Source organism: Aethalodelphis obliquidens, unplaced genomic scaffold, assembly GCF_003676395.1.
Source record: "Aethalodelphis obliquidens isolate GAN/ISIS:26980383/991018 unplaced genomic scaffold, ASM367639v1 scaffold8, whole genome shotgun sequence".
In the NCBI taxonomy this organism is placed as follows: Eukaryota; Metazoa; Chordata; class Mammalia; order Artiodactyla; family Delphinidae; genus Aethalodelphis; species Aethalodelphis obliquidens.
The window spans coordinates 64,701,721-64,713,505 of NW_020837952.1; the positions used below are offsets into that span (position 1 = coordinate 64,701,721).

An 11,785-nucleotide genomic window follows, 5' to 3' on the forward strand; every position below is an offset into this window, starting at 1 on the left:
GGGGGGGGGGGGGGGGGGGGGGGGGGGGGGGGGGGGGGGGTGGTGAGCAGGCTGGGAGGAGGGATGGAGATGAAGTTTGGGGAGACAGGGGAGGGGAAGGGAGGGAAGGCCAGATGACAGTGGTGGTGGTGGAGGGTTGGGAAGGTGGTGGGCAGAACGCTTGGGGCAGGAGCGTGGAAGGGAGTCCTGGGCGTGGGAACATCACGGGCACACTGACCACGGGGCTGGGGGTGGGAAGGCAGCATTGAGGTTAGACCGTAAGGAAAAGGGGCCGGGCCAGGAGGGCTGAGGGACGAAGCTGGGCGGGGGTGGGGGGGGGGGGGGGGGGGCATGGGCAGGCCCAGGTGGGCGGGCCTGGGGAGCCTGGGGCTGAGGCTGCTCTCTCCCCCAGCCGCGCCTTCCTGGAGTACTACCAGCGGCACCTGGAGTACGCCTGCCCCACAGAGGACATCTACCTGGAGTAGCCACCCGCTGCTCTCCCGCTCCGGGAGCGCCTGGGGCTGGGGGCATCTCATGCGGCCACCTCGGCTTTGGCAAGGACTGGACTGGGGGCACATGGGACCTGGCATCTGGCGAGTCTCCGGGCTGTGCTGGGAACTCTCCTCCTTGCTCCCCAGGGGCTGCTGAAGCGTGGAGCCTGCACCTTCGCTACCCCTGATCTTTTCTCTCTGTGTTGCCCTGGTCTGCCCTTGGCCTCCCTCTTCTCTCCTCCTGTCTGTCTCTGCTCCTCTGTGCCTGCAAACTCTTGCCCTCTGCTCTTTACTTTGGGGTCAGAATTGGGAGGGGCGTGTGGAGGGAGCTCCCAGGCGATCCCCTCTTGCTTTTCCCGTGTGATTTATAAAGGAATTTTAATTTTTATAGTGAATATCAAGGGGTCATATCCCATCCTCACCATAGGGACAAAGAGAGGGACCCCCCCCCATAGTGCCCCACGAGGAGCTCAGGGGTAAGCAGGGAGGGGTTCCCCAGTAGGGCCCTGCGGGAGACTAGGAGTCGTGGTCACCCCAAGCCCCAGACGCTGCTAGGAGGAGGGTGCCCCGGCCCAGGCCCCGGCCACACCAGCATCTGCTATGCCGCTGCAAACACTCCCCGCAGTCCAGCACCTCAATAAACTCTCTGCTTGGTGTGACCTTGGCTATTTCTGGGGGGGGGGGCGCAGATAAGGGGCCAGGGGCCCAGGCACTGTCCATGGCAGTGGGGACCAAGACCCCAGGGTGATGGAATCAGGAGACCCCTTCACTGCTCTCTGAAATCACGCTGGTGTCTCTGTGCGGTGCGCGGTGGGTGCTCTCCAAATACACTTGCTTGGCCAGCGAGGAAGCTGAGGCCAGAGAGAAAGGTCACGCAGCGTGTGCCCTTTCCACCTGCACTGGAGTGCCAGGCTGGGAAGTGTGTGCGTGCTTATGAGTGTGCCTGCACGCTTGTGAGTGTGTATGTGAGACAGAGAGCAGGCGTCAGTCTGCTTAGATCTTAAGATTAGTGTTTTAAAAATTCTCCACAGAAAGCCAGAAGAAAAGAGGTGACTGTCACATGCCCTAGGTGATTACAGATGGTACCTCCTGGAGAAAGGGCTTCCCCGGCCCCCTGGCCCCAGCGAGCCCCAGCTCTCAAGTGCTGAGGTCAGCATGGTGGTCAGTGCCTTTCTGAGGGTGGGCCTGCCCCCCGCCCTAACCCCCCGAGCCCAGGATGCCAGCAGCTCCAGGAAGACAACAGGTGAAGGTTAAGAAATGAGAGTGAGAAAGGCCAGTGTAGACAAATTCACTGCATTAAGGTTGAAAACCACTGTCTATAGAAATCACACACCTCTACTCAATTTAAGGGCAACCGGCAAACAGAGAACATAGTCACGGGTTAGGAATCAGTAAATGGCCACGCTTCAGCATTTGGTTAGCCCCGGCGCAGGCCAGGGTCCCCCGACCCTGCAAGAAGACCAACTCAGCAGAACATCTACGAGAAAACTTTCCTGCTGATTACAGTTGAATGAGGCAGGCAGAGAACCCCTGGACGCGCACCTCTGCCCCTCAGCCTGGGGGCGTGATTCTCAGGTCCCTGTGGCTGCACCCCGCCCGCCTGCTGTTCCCTTCACTCTCTGTCAGGTGGAAATTCGACCCCCCATCTCAGGGGAGGCTCCATTTGCCCGGCCCCCACTCCGCCCCTGTTGGGCTCAGTCCCTCCCTCCAACTCATCTCCTCATGTCTCTGTATCCATACCTTTCCCTTCCTGCGGTGGCCCTTTGGGACAGCAGCCGGACACACTTGGGCATCCTTCACCTGGAACAGCTTCCTGTCAGTAGGGACCTTCCCACACCTGTCCACCTTCCTTCCGCCTCTGGTCTCCTTTCCTGCACCGGCCCGGGCACCTTCCTTCACCTCCCCAGCTGTTCTTTCTCGGGGCTGGCTCATGGTCTGCTCCGGCTCAGCTGCGCTCCAGGCCCCGCCCTGGCTCTGTCCTGGGTCCGCTCACTGGCCTCCTCTCCCCCGCGGCGGCCTCGGTGCCTTCCCTGTGCTGAGGGCCCCAGAGTCCTGCCCCCGGCAGACCGTGTGCTTCAGCTCTGTGCTGTGCCTTACCTCACCAACCCCAGCGCCCTCCAGGAGCGCTGCTTCTGCCAGTCACTGGCCAGGCGCCTGGTGGAGTTCGGTAAACGTGGGACCCTAACCAGGGCCCTGAGGTGCAGAGACACAGAACTCCTGGTGGGAGCCACGGACACTTTGAAGTGACGTGAGCCTCTTCCCCATGTGCCCCATTCTATATTCTGTGCTTTGTGTCTCTTCCAGTTGCCTGAGCAGGAAGCGTGGAGGCACCCTAGACTGCCCCTGCTGTCAGCGCCACCCCCCCCCCCCCCAAGCCCCCCCCCCCCCCAGCCTCCCCGCCTCCGCCTGGATCTTTGTGCGTCAAGCAGCCTCCTCTAGGCTCCCACCTCCACCTGTGTCTGCAATCCACCAGCTCCTGCAACCAGACCCGGTTGTTTAAACAGGAACCTGAGCAGGCCGCTCGCCCTCTTAACTCTGCTGTGGCTCCCTGTGCGACCTCAGCCTGCCCTGTCGCTGCCCCTCTCCAGCCCCTCTTCCCTCCACCCCATTATTTCCACCCTGGACACTGAGCTTTCTCTGCATGTGGCTGGGTGACCTCCTATCCTCCCGGACGCAGGGGGGCCCTGGGCAGAGGCTGCCAACTGTGGGTCTGCTAGTGCCCCCGTCCTCCCAGAGCCTGGCACACGTGCTGGGGGCCCTCAGAGCCCTGAGTGGTGAGTGAGTAAGCCTCCAATGCCAGGACTGTGCCAGCCAAGGAGAGCATCCTAAATGAAAAGCTTTGTATTGTACATGTTCTTGTTTAAAATGTTGAAAACACAAAAGACAATCTAAATATTGACCAGTAGGGTTAACTGTATTAAGGTATATATACCTAATTGGAATAGTGGGCTGGTACAAAAAAAGTGTGCTTACAAACATTTAGTAATAATACAGAAATATTTGTTATGCTATTAAGGAAAAATAAATATGCAGAATCTACACTAGAAACTACACTGAAAAAGACTGAACGAAAACGCAAAGACTGCAGTCGTTGTTGCCGGAGGTGGGGCTGACAGTTTCTCTTCCTTTTTTTCTCTGCAATGAACATGTCTTGTTTCAAGCATTATATGTTGCTATTAGGGACCCCCGAATGCAAATAGAAACACCCACAGAAAACTAAAAAAAGTACAGATACATTCATTAAATCCAAACATAGGGACTTCCCTGGTGGTCCAGTGGTAAAGAATCCACCTTACAATGCAGGGGAGGAGGGTTTGATCCCCGGTCAGGGAACTAAGATCCCACATGCTGCGGGGCAACTAAGCCCGGGAGCCACAACTACTGAGCTCGTGCTCCTCAACTAGGGAGCCTGCGTGCCGCAAACCACAGAACCCACACGCCCTGGAGCCTGCACGCCACAACTAGAGATAAAAAAACCCGCATGCCACAACTAGAGAGAAGCCTGCACACGACAATGAAAGAGCCCACATGCCTCAACGAAGATCCCGTGTGCCGCAACTAAGACCTGATGCAGCAAAAAATAAAAATAAATAAATAATAAATACATCTAAAAAAAAGAACCAAAAAACCCCAAACATAAAAAGTTATTTTGGCCACAATGGAAATACCAGTCTCATAGGATTTGGTGAGTTCAGCTGTCAGGCCAAGAGCAGGACTCCCCTGAGCGTATCTTTTCAACTTAAAGACGATTGCTAATGTTTTGGTGTATTTTTTTTCCAGTTTCCTTCTTATCTATGAGTTTTGTTTTGTTTTGTTTGAGGCCAGAAAGAGATTGGGAGAATCAAGGAATAATTTAGGGCAAAAAGATTAAGGCAAACGGGCTTCCCTGGTGGCGCAGTGGTTGAGAGTCCGCCTGCCAATGCAGGGGACACGGGTTCGTGCCCCGGTCCGGGAAGATCCCACGTGCCGCGGAGTGGCTGGGCCCGTGAGCCATGGCCGCTGAGCCTGCGTGTCCGGAGCCTGTGCTCCGCAACGGGAGAGGCCACAACACTGAGAGGCCCGCGTACCGAAAAAAAAAAAAAAAAAAGATTAAGGCAGAGTAGCTAAGATCATTATAAAATAAAGAATGGTGGTCTCAGCTCAGATTCTAGTTATGAAACTGCTGACCAAGAAATTCATGATTTAAAATGTTTGAGTGGCAAGAAAAGGAGAAAAACATAATCATAGATTCAAAAATATAATCAATAAGGTAAAAAGAAATACATGTACACCCTGGATTTTATATTCTGCATGTCAAGAGCACGCTTCTTTTTGGATGTCACTGGGAATGTTTCAACAGTGGTTCGTGTGATAGGTGGGATGCAGAGCATTCAGCTCTAAGAGAACTGCCCAGGGAGACAGTCTAATAAATCAGGGCGTTTCTTGTGCCGCAGGAGGCCTGGACGCTGGTGTGGCTTCTAGAAGGTGACGTCGAGAACAGCAGGCTCCTTCCCTTGGTCCTGTGCCCTTAGTGTGTGGTCTTCGCCCTCATGACTGCCTGAGGGCTGCTGTGTCTCTGGGCATTGTGCTCAGTTCCATGCAAGAGGACGTACAAGGGCAGAGGAGCAGGCAGCTGGTTTCGTAAAAGCCCCACTGTGTGCTGTAGTGAGGAGAGGGCACGAATGAAGTAGGGAGGGAGCAAAAGCCAGTGTAAGGCCCATCCTTAAGGCTGGCTGCCCTTCTGAGAAGCATAAGAGTTCTTCCCTGAACCATATACCCGAAGGATGGGAAGCAGGAACACTTACCTGCTGGCTCCTGACCCCCACTGGTTGAAGACCACCCCAGGAGTGTACACCCCTTGCCCTTTAGAGCAGCTCGTTTGCGGGCTGAGAGCAGAGAGAAGCAGCAAGCCCCGCCTACACCAGGCCCGGGGTCAGGGAGCTGGCAGGACTCTCCAGACTTCCCACAGGCGGTGTCCAGCCGTGATGAGCGTCAGGGTCGAGTTCAACACCCACAGGTAAGATGTGGGGGTCACAGTCACGGGGGGTAGGAGGGGCGTGTCCAGGTATCTCTTCTTCCCTCCTGAGGGAAACCACAGCACCCACAGCACAACGTTCTGTTCCTTCCAAACACAGGATGGCTCCTTCCAGAGGATGCTGGGCTCCCTGAGGAAGCCACTCGGTGGGCGTGGATGGTCTCAGGCTCACAGGAAAAGGGCTGCTTTTCAAATCAACAGCAGCAGAGAAGGGACATCGCAGACAGCATTTGGGGCTGTGAGTGTGTGTATGAATATGCGTGAGCGTGTGCATGTCTGTGTCGAGTATGCAGGCCCGTTTTCGGGCGCGTGTGCACGAACACGGGAGAGCACGTGCGCACACTGGTGCCTCTACAAAGAGGGTGCATCGCACTAAAGCAGCTAAAATGATGAGAAACAAGCTTTTCTGCCCTCAGAGCCTCACAGCGAGACCAACAGTGGAGGGGGAGGGGGAGAACCTTGCGTTGGGAGGGTGGAGTGAACACCCGTCAGGTCTCAGCAGACGGGGAAGCAGCCCTAACTGGTTCAATCATTTCCAGCACCCCTGCCCCGCCCCGCAGTTGCACTTTTGTAGCACCAAGCTCTCTTCCTTTGTGGTATTTACTAAAGTTTTTTTCTTCCAGTTTTCTCGAGATACAGTTGACACGATCACGATTAATATTTTATTTCTACTGAAGTATAAAATATACATGGCATCATAAAGGGCACTCCAGCGTGTGGCTCAAGTGCATTATACATATGTGTGCGCCGCGTTTCCAGCACCCCCAGTCAAGACAGAGAACTTCTGTAGCACCTGACGGTTCCCGATCCTTGTTCCCAGGCAACACCCACACACCAAAACCTGGGAAGTTGAGTTTCTACCACACTGAACTCCATTTGGTCTGAGTGCGCAGGGTTGATGGTCATCTCCTTTGCTAGACGTTAAGCACCAAAGGAGCAGGGGTGAGTCCCCTCTGTCGATCTGTGCCCCAGCCCTAAGCGCAGCGCTGGGTGGTAAGTAAAGGTCTGTGGAACTAATAAAGCGATGCTCACCACCCAGCTGGGCGGCAGACCTGGACAAGGCGCCTGCAGGTTATGCCTGGGTGCTGGCATTCATGTATTCTTGCTGGAGGGTTTGATCTTTGGATGTGATACAGAGATCATGCACCTGCTTCCATTCCTCTCTGTTCTCATCCTGAAACCAAGGCACCTCGAGGTGACTGCAGGCCCCCTAGAAGAGAAGCTGCAGGCTGCAGGGGGTGGGCATGCCCAGACCACACGTGCACGTGGGCCCTTCTTATGTCAGCGTCAGTGGCTGAAGGGGCCCCCAAGGAAACCACTGCCCTATGGGGGCAGCTCCAAGATACAGCAGGATCTGACACCACGGGCTCACTCAGGAGGACCCCTGCACACATACACATGCCCTCTACACGTCCCGTTCACATATCATTCCAGCAAGACTGCTTTCAGCTGCAAGTAATAGACAAGCCAGCAGCACTCGGCTTACATAGGCTGGTTTATTTTCTTACATTGTGAGCTCTGGAGGTACGTGGCTGGAGACACTCGTTTAGCGGATGCATGATGTCTGGTCAGGCCCCGTGATGCTGCAGCACCGTCCTCACCACTCCTGGAGGATGAGTGATGCAGAAGACCCCGGGATTCCAGCAGACTGCCCCTGACCTTTCACTGACCAGGACCCTTGGTCACACGCCTCTCTTGGACCAATCACTGGATTGTGATTGGCTCAGACTGGCTACTAGCCTCCTGGGACTAGGACAGCCTGTACCTCAGAGGTCACGGGGCCTCTGCCCACCAATGAAACAGTGAGGGGACCGTTAGGAGGACGGGGATGGCTGTTTGGTCTACCACGAGGACAGGACACCCACTCGGGGCCCTGAGCCCCCAGACAGCACTCTTCTCACTCAACCAATGCTGAGGGAGCATGTGGGGTGTGACAGCCGCTCTAGGAGCACGTGGCCCTGGATCGGTACACACACAAGGGGACCCCAGGAGGGCTACATGCCACCACGCAGATGCCAGTGGGTGGGCAGGCAGGGGGCCCCTCTGCAGAGAAGATGCCAGACAGAGTCAAAGATGAGCATCTTACCCTGATGATGGGCAACCCGGCCAGCTGCCAGGGCTGACGGACGAGGGCTGTGGGGTGGGGCATGGTGGGCCACTCCAAGGAGTCTGGGTTCTATTCTGAGCATGATAGGAAGCCTGCAGTTTTGAGCACAAATGGAGCCCAACCTGCTTGTTTTTAAGAGATCACTTTGCCGGTGGGGAATGGCTCCCATGGGGGCAGAGGCGAAGCCAGGAGACTGGAAATGTGTATGCAGGTAGGAAATGCAGAGTTCTGGAAGGGGCACTGGGGGGCTGAGGGGAAGCCTCTGGAGCTGCTGACATGCCTTCCTCAGAGCTGGCAGGGCTCCCCAGCCCACTTCACCACAGTAGACCGTGTAACCCCTCTCCCTCCTTCAGACAGGTTTCTAACACCCAGGGTGGTCCAGTTCCTGTGCTTCTTCCCCGGGGAAAACCTGGCTCTTGTGGGCACTCCGCGTCTTCGGGGTCTGCTGCCCGCCATGCCCTCGCCCCCTCCTCACCCCGTCCTGGCACATAAAAGCACCTAGTTTTGCCCCCGTGAACAGGTGTGCCCACACTCACCACCACGCTTGTCTGCACTGACACAAGCAATCACCAGGGGGAGGGGGCAGCTTCCAGAGCCAACCTCTCACTGGCTGGGTGACCTCAGACAAGTTGCTGGACCTCTCCACGCCTCAGGTTCCTCATTTGTAACGGGCAGAACACCACCTATCTCAGGGCTATCACAAGGATCATGTGAATTCTCACACCTACAAGTGTCAGCTGGTGTTATTAGCGTGCTCAGGTACAAACCACCTCTACACACCCACAGCACAGCAATGAACCATCACACGCCTGGGTGGGGCGAGGGGCACGGGGCTGGCCTCCGCCTATGCTCTCAGGGCTGGAGCTCAGGGCAGTGGCAGCAGGATGGCCTGGGGGTGCAGCTGGGCTGACAGCAGACCTGCAGGGCAGGGTCCTCGCCCCGGGCTATCTGGCTGGGGCTGAAGGTCACGGCAGCATCAAACTGGGCCTTGAGCAGCTGAAGTTGCTTCAGCGCCTGCAGCGCCTCTGGGGCGACCTCAGCCACACCCCCCAGAAGGTTGTAGTTCTCACCAGGGTCCTCAGACAGGTCAAAGAGCAGCGGGGGCTCATGGGCAGTCAGAGGACTAGAGGCATGGCAGGCAGGGTCCGCAGTGGTGTCGCTGTGGACAGAGCCTGGGGAGGGGGGCACATCTGTGCACAGGGCGGGGGCGGCGGGGGTGGGCTCTGGGGCTATGGGGGGGGGGCGGGGCTGGGGAGAGGCAGTTACCCTGGGTGAAGAAGTGTGCCTTGTACTTGCCGCTTCGCACAGCAAAGACCCCTCGGACCTCGTCTGGGTAGGCCGGGTAGAAGAAGAGGGTCTGCCGGGGACTCTGGGGGCAAAGTCGGGGGTCTGCACATACCCGGAGCCTCAGCCCTGCGTTGGGCCCTGGCTGTGCAGTGGCTCCCTGCCCACCCGAGAGCCCCAGGGGCGGCACCCCTTGGACGCTGCTCGACAGAGGGTCTGCCTGGCCCCAGGGGCTTCAGGTGCTCCCCATACTCACTCCGGGGGAGGGCAAGTTGGGGGGGCCCGGGGGGGGTTGGGGGGAGCAGGGGTCATGAGGTCACGGGCCCTACCTTGCCTGTGCCCAGCAGCAGAGGGCTGAGGTCAACGCCATCCAAGGTGACATTGGGCAGCGGGGCCCCTGCCAGGGCTGCCAGGGTGGGCAGTAGGTCCAGGGAGCTGGCTAGCTCATGGGTCACACCTGCGGGTAGAGGGCTGTACAGTCACTCCATCTGTGATCAAGGTTGGGGAGGTGGGGCCAAGAGTCCAGGAGGAGAAGGCCTGAAGACTGACCGGGAGCGATGTGGCCTGGCCAGAAGGCCAAGGCAGGCTCTCGGACGCCCCCCTCGAAAGTGGTTCCCTTTCCGCATCGCAGGAGGCCAGAGCAGCCGCCGTGGGACATCCGCATCGTCTCAGGTCTGCAACACCCGAGAGGTTATCTGCGATGAGGGGCCCAGGGTCTCTGGCCTGCCCCAGTGACCCCAGCCCCAGACTTCTAAGTTACACATTTTTCCCAGAAACGGCCAGCATGTGCCTGTCCGCTCCCTGTCCTACCAAGACAAGCACCTCCATGTACTCGTGGCCCCCAGCCTCCCACACACATGCACCTGGTGTCACCACATATGGCCAGCATCTCCCGAGACCCCCTTATCCCACTACGTCCTCGGCCAGCAGTCAAGATGGGAAGACCCCAGGGCCCTGTGAGGGATCGACCAGCATCCTCTGCCCCCTGCCGGAGTACCCGTTGTCTGCAGTGAAGAAGACCAGTGTCTCTCCGAGCAGCCCCAGGTCCCCCACAGCCGTCATCAGGGCCCCCACGGCCGCATCCAGCTCCATCAGGGAGTCCCCAAACGGCCCTCGGCCTGAGCGCCCCGAAAAGCTCTGCCCACTGAACTGGGGGTAGTGGGTGTGCTGGGGATGGAGACTGGAGTTAGCAGCAGGTAGAGGTCACGGGCAGCCCTGGGCTGGGGGGGGGGGGCACGATCACTCACATGGGAGGCGTAGTACAGGAAGAACGGGCGGCCCTGGCGCTGGGCATCTGCCATGAGGTCACGGGCGAAGGCCACGTAGCGGGCCTCAAGTCCAGGAAGCCAAGGGGGCTGTGCCTCCACCGATAGGTTGGCCAACAGAGGGACAGGGACCAGGCCCTGGTCGCAGCCGCCATCGCAGGGGGTGGCCGGCGGGAAGCAGGTCAGGTTCTGGCAAGGGCCCTGGGGGAGCAGCTCCTTCAGAGGTCTGGGCTGTGGGCTGGGGCTGTAGGGTCAAAGGGACGGATCCCTGTGGTTCCTACCTGGTCATGGGAGTATGGGATGCCCAGGAATCGATGGAAGCCATGGTGGGGGGGGCAGAAAGGCCCCCTCAGGCCCCACCCCAAGGTGCCATTTGCCAGCTATCCCTGTGAGGTAGCCTCGGGCAGCCAGGACCTCAGCCAGGGTCACCTCCTCCAGGGGCAGGCCCCCTCGGGAGCTGGGCTCCAGAACGCCAGGGTACAGGCCCATCCGAACTGGGAGTCGGCCGGTCAGGAGGGCAGCCCTATAGGACAAGTCACAGAGTCCGTGAGAGGGAGCAAAAGTGATTGAGATGGACACAAGGAGAAGGGGAGGGAGAGGGCAAAAACAAAGAGACGCGAACTTCTCCACAGAGGGATGGAGACCCTCTTCCTCCCTCTGCAACCCAGAGTGCATCTGGGAGGAACTGGATGGGCAGGGGTGGGCATTTGGGGTGAGGGCTCCCGGTCTCCTTGCTCACCGGGAGGGTGTGCACAGAGACACAGGCACGTAGAAGTCCGTGAACCGCAGACCCCCTGCGGCCAGTTGGTCCAGATTGGGGGTGGTGGAACTGGGGTGTCCATAGGAGCCCAGGTCCCCATAGCCCAGGTCATCAGCAAAGATCAGCACAATGTTGGGTGGGCTGGTAGCAGCCAGGCCAGCAGCCAAGGCCAGAGTGAGGGTCCACAGAGCCACCATGGCAGCCGGCACAGACAGGCCTGTAACAAGAGACCCTTGGGAGGGAAGGCAAAGTGGTTCCAGAAAGCCCTATCCCAGAACCCCAGACGCAAGGCACTACCCTCCCCTGATACCCCAGATGCAAGGCACTACCCTCCCCTGATATCCCAGACCCAGGCACTAACTTCTGATACCCCAGACCCAGGCACTAACCTCTCCTGAGACCTCAGACCTAGGCACTACCCTCCCCTGAGACCTCAGACCTAGGCACTACCCTCCCCTGATACCCCAGACCCAGGCACTACCCTCCCCTGAGACCCCAGACGCAAGGCACTACCCTCCCCTGATACCCCAGACCCAGGCACTACCCTCCCCTGATACCCCTGATCCAGGCACTACCCTCCCCTGAGACCCCAGACCCAGGCACTAATTTCTGATACCCCAGACCCAGGCACTACCCTCCCCTGAGACCTCAGACCCAAATACTCCCCTAACCCCGCCTGAGACAACCCCTTCCTTAAGTCCCAGCGAACTCGGCACCTGAGACCCTTGACCTCAACAGAACACAGGAGCCCGTAGCCTGGGATCTAACTCCCTGGGGACCCTCAAGGGCCAGGACACCTTTAGATTCTTAGGCGGAGATCTGACCCTCTTCACGTAAAGGTCCCGGCCCAGGCTCGTGATCAGGGGCAGAAGTCCCAGGACGCTG

The 11,785-nt window shown here is 58.3% G+C and overlaps 2 protein-coding genes across 2 annotated transcripts in view; one reads left to right on the top strand and one right to left on the bottom strand.

Annotated features, from left to right (window-relative positions):
- The window catches only part of MAPK8IP2 (mitogen-activated protein kinase 8 interacting protein 2), a 10,362-nt gene extending 9,233 nt beyond the window's left edge, over window positions 1-1,129 (top strand). Inside the window, exon 12 of the mRNA XM_027108168.1 lies at window positions 392-1,129. Within this exon, the coding sequence (XP_026963969.1) occupies window positions 392-464 (73 nt within the window). The 3' untranslated portion in view covers window positions 465-1,129. The remainder of the gene's footprint in view (window positions 1-391) is intronic.
- A 7,016-nt stretch (window positions 1,130-8,145) lies between these two features.
- Window positions 8,146-11,394, bottom strand: ARSA (arylsulfatase A). Its single transcript, XM_027108173.1, is given in 9 exon segments — window positions 8,146-8,763; window positions 8,858-8,960; window positions 9,205-9,332; window positions 9,425-9,549; window positions 9,873-10,042; window positions 10,123-10,341; window positions 10,422-10,475; window positions 10,477-10,663; window positions 10,880-11,394. Coding segments are annotated over 9 exon segments (1,524 nt in total). The 5' UTR covers window positions 11,098-11,394; the 3' UTR covers window positions 8,146-8,443.
- Window positions 11,395-11,785: the final 391 nt, after the last annotated feature.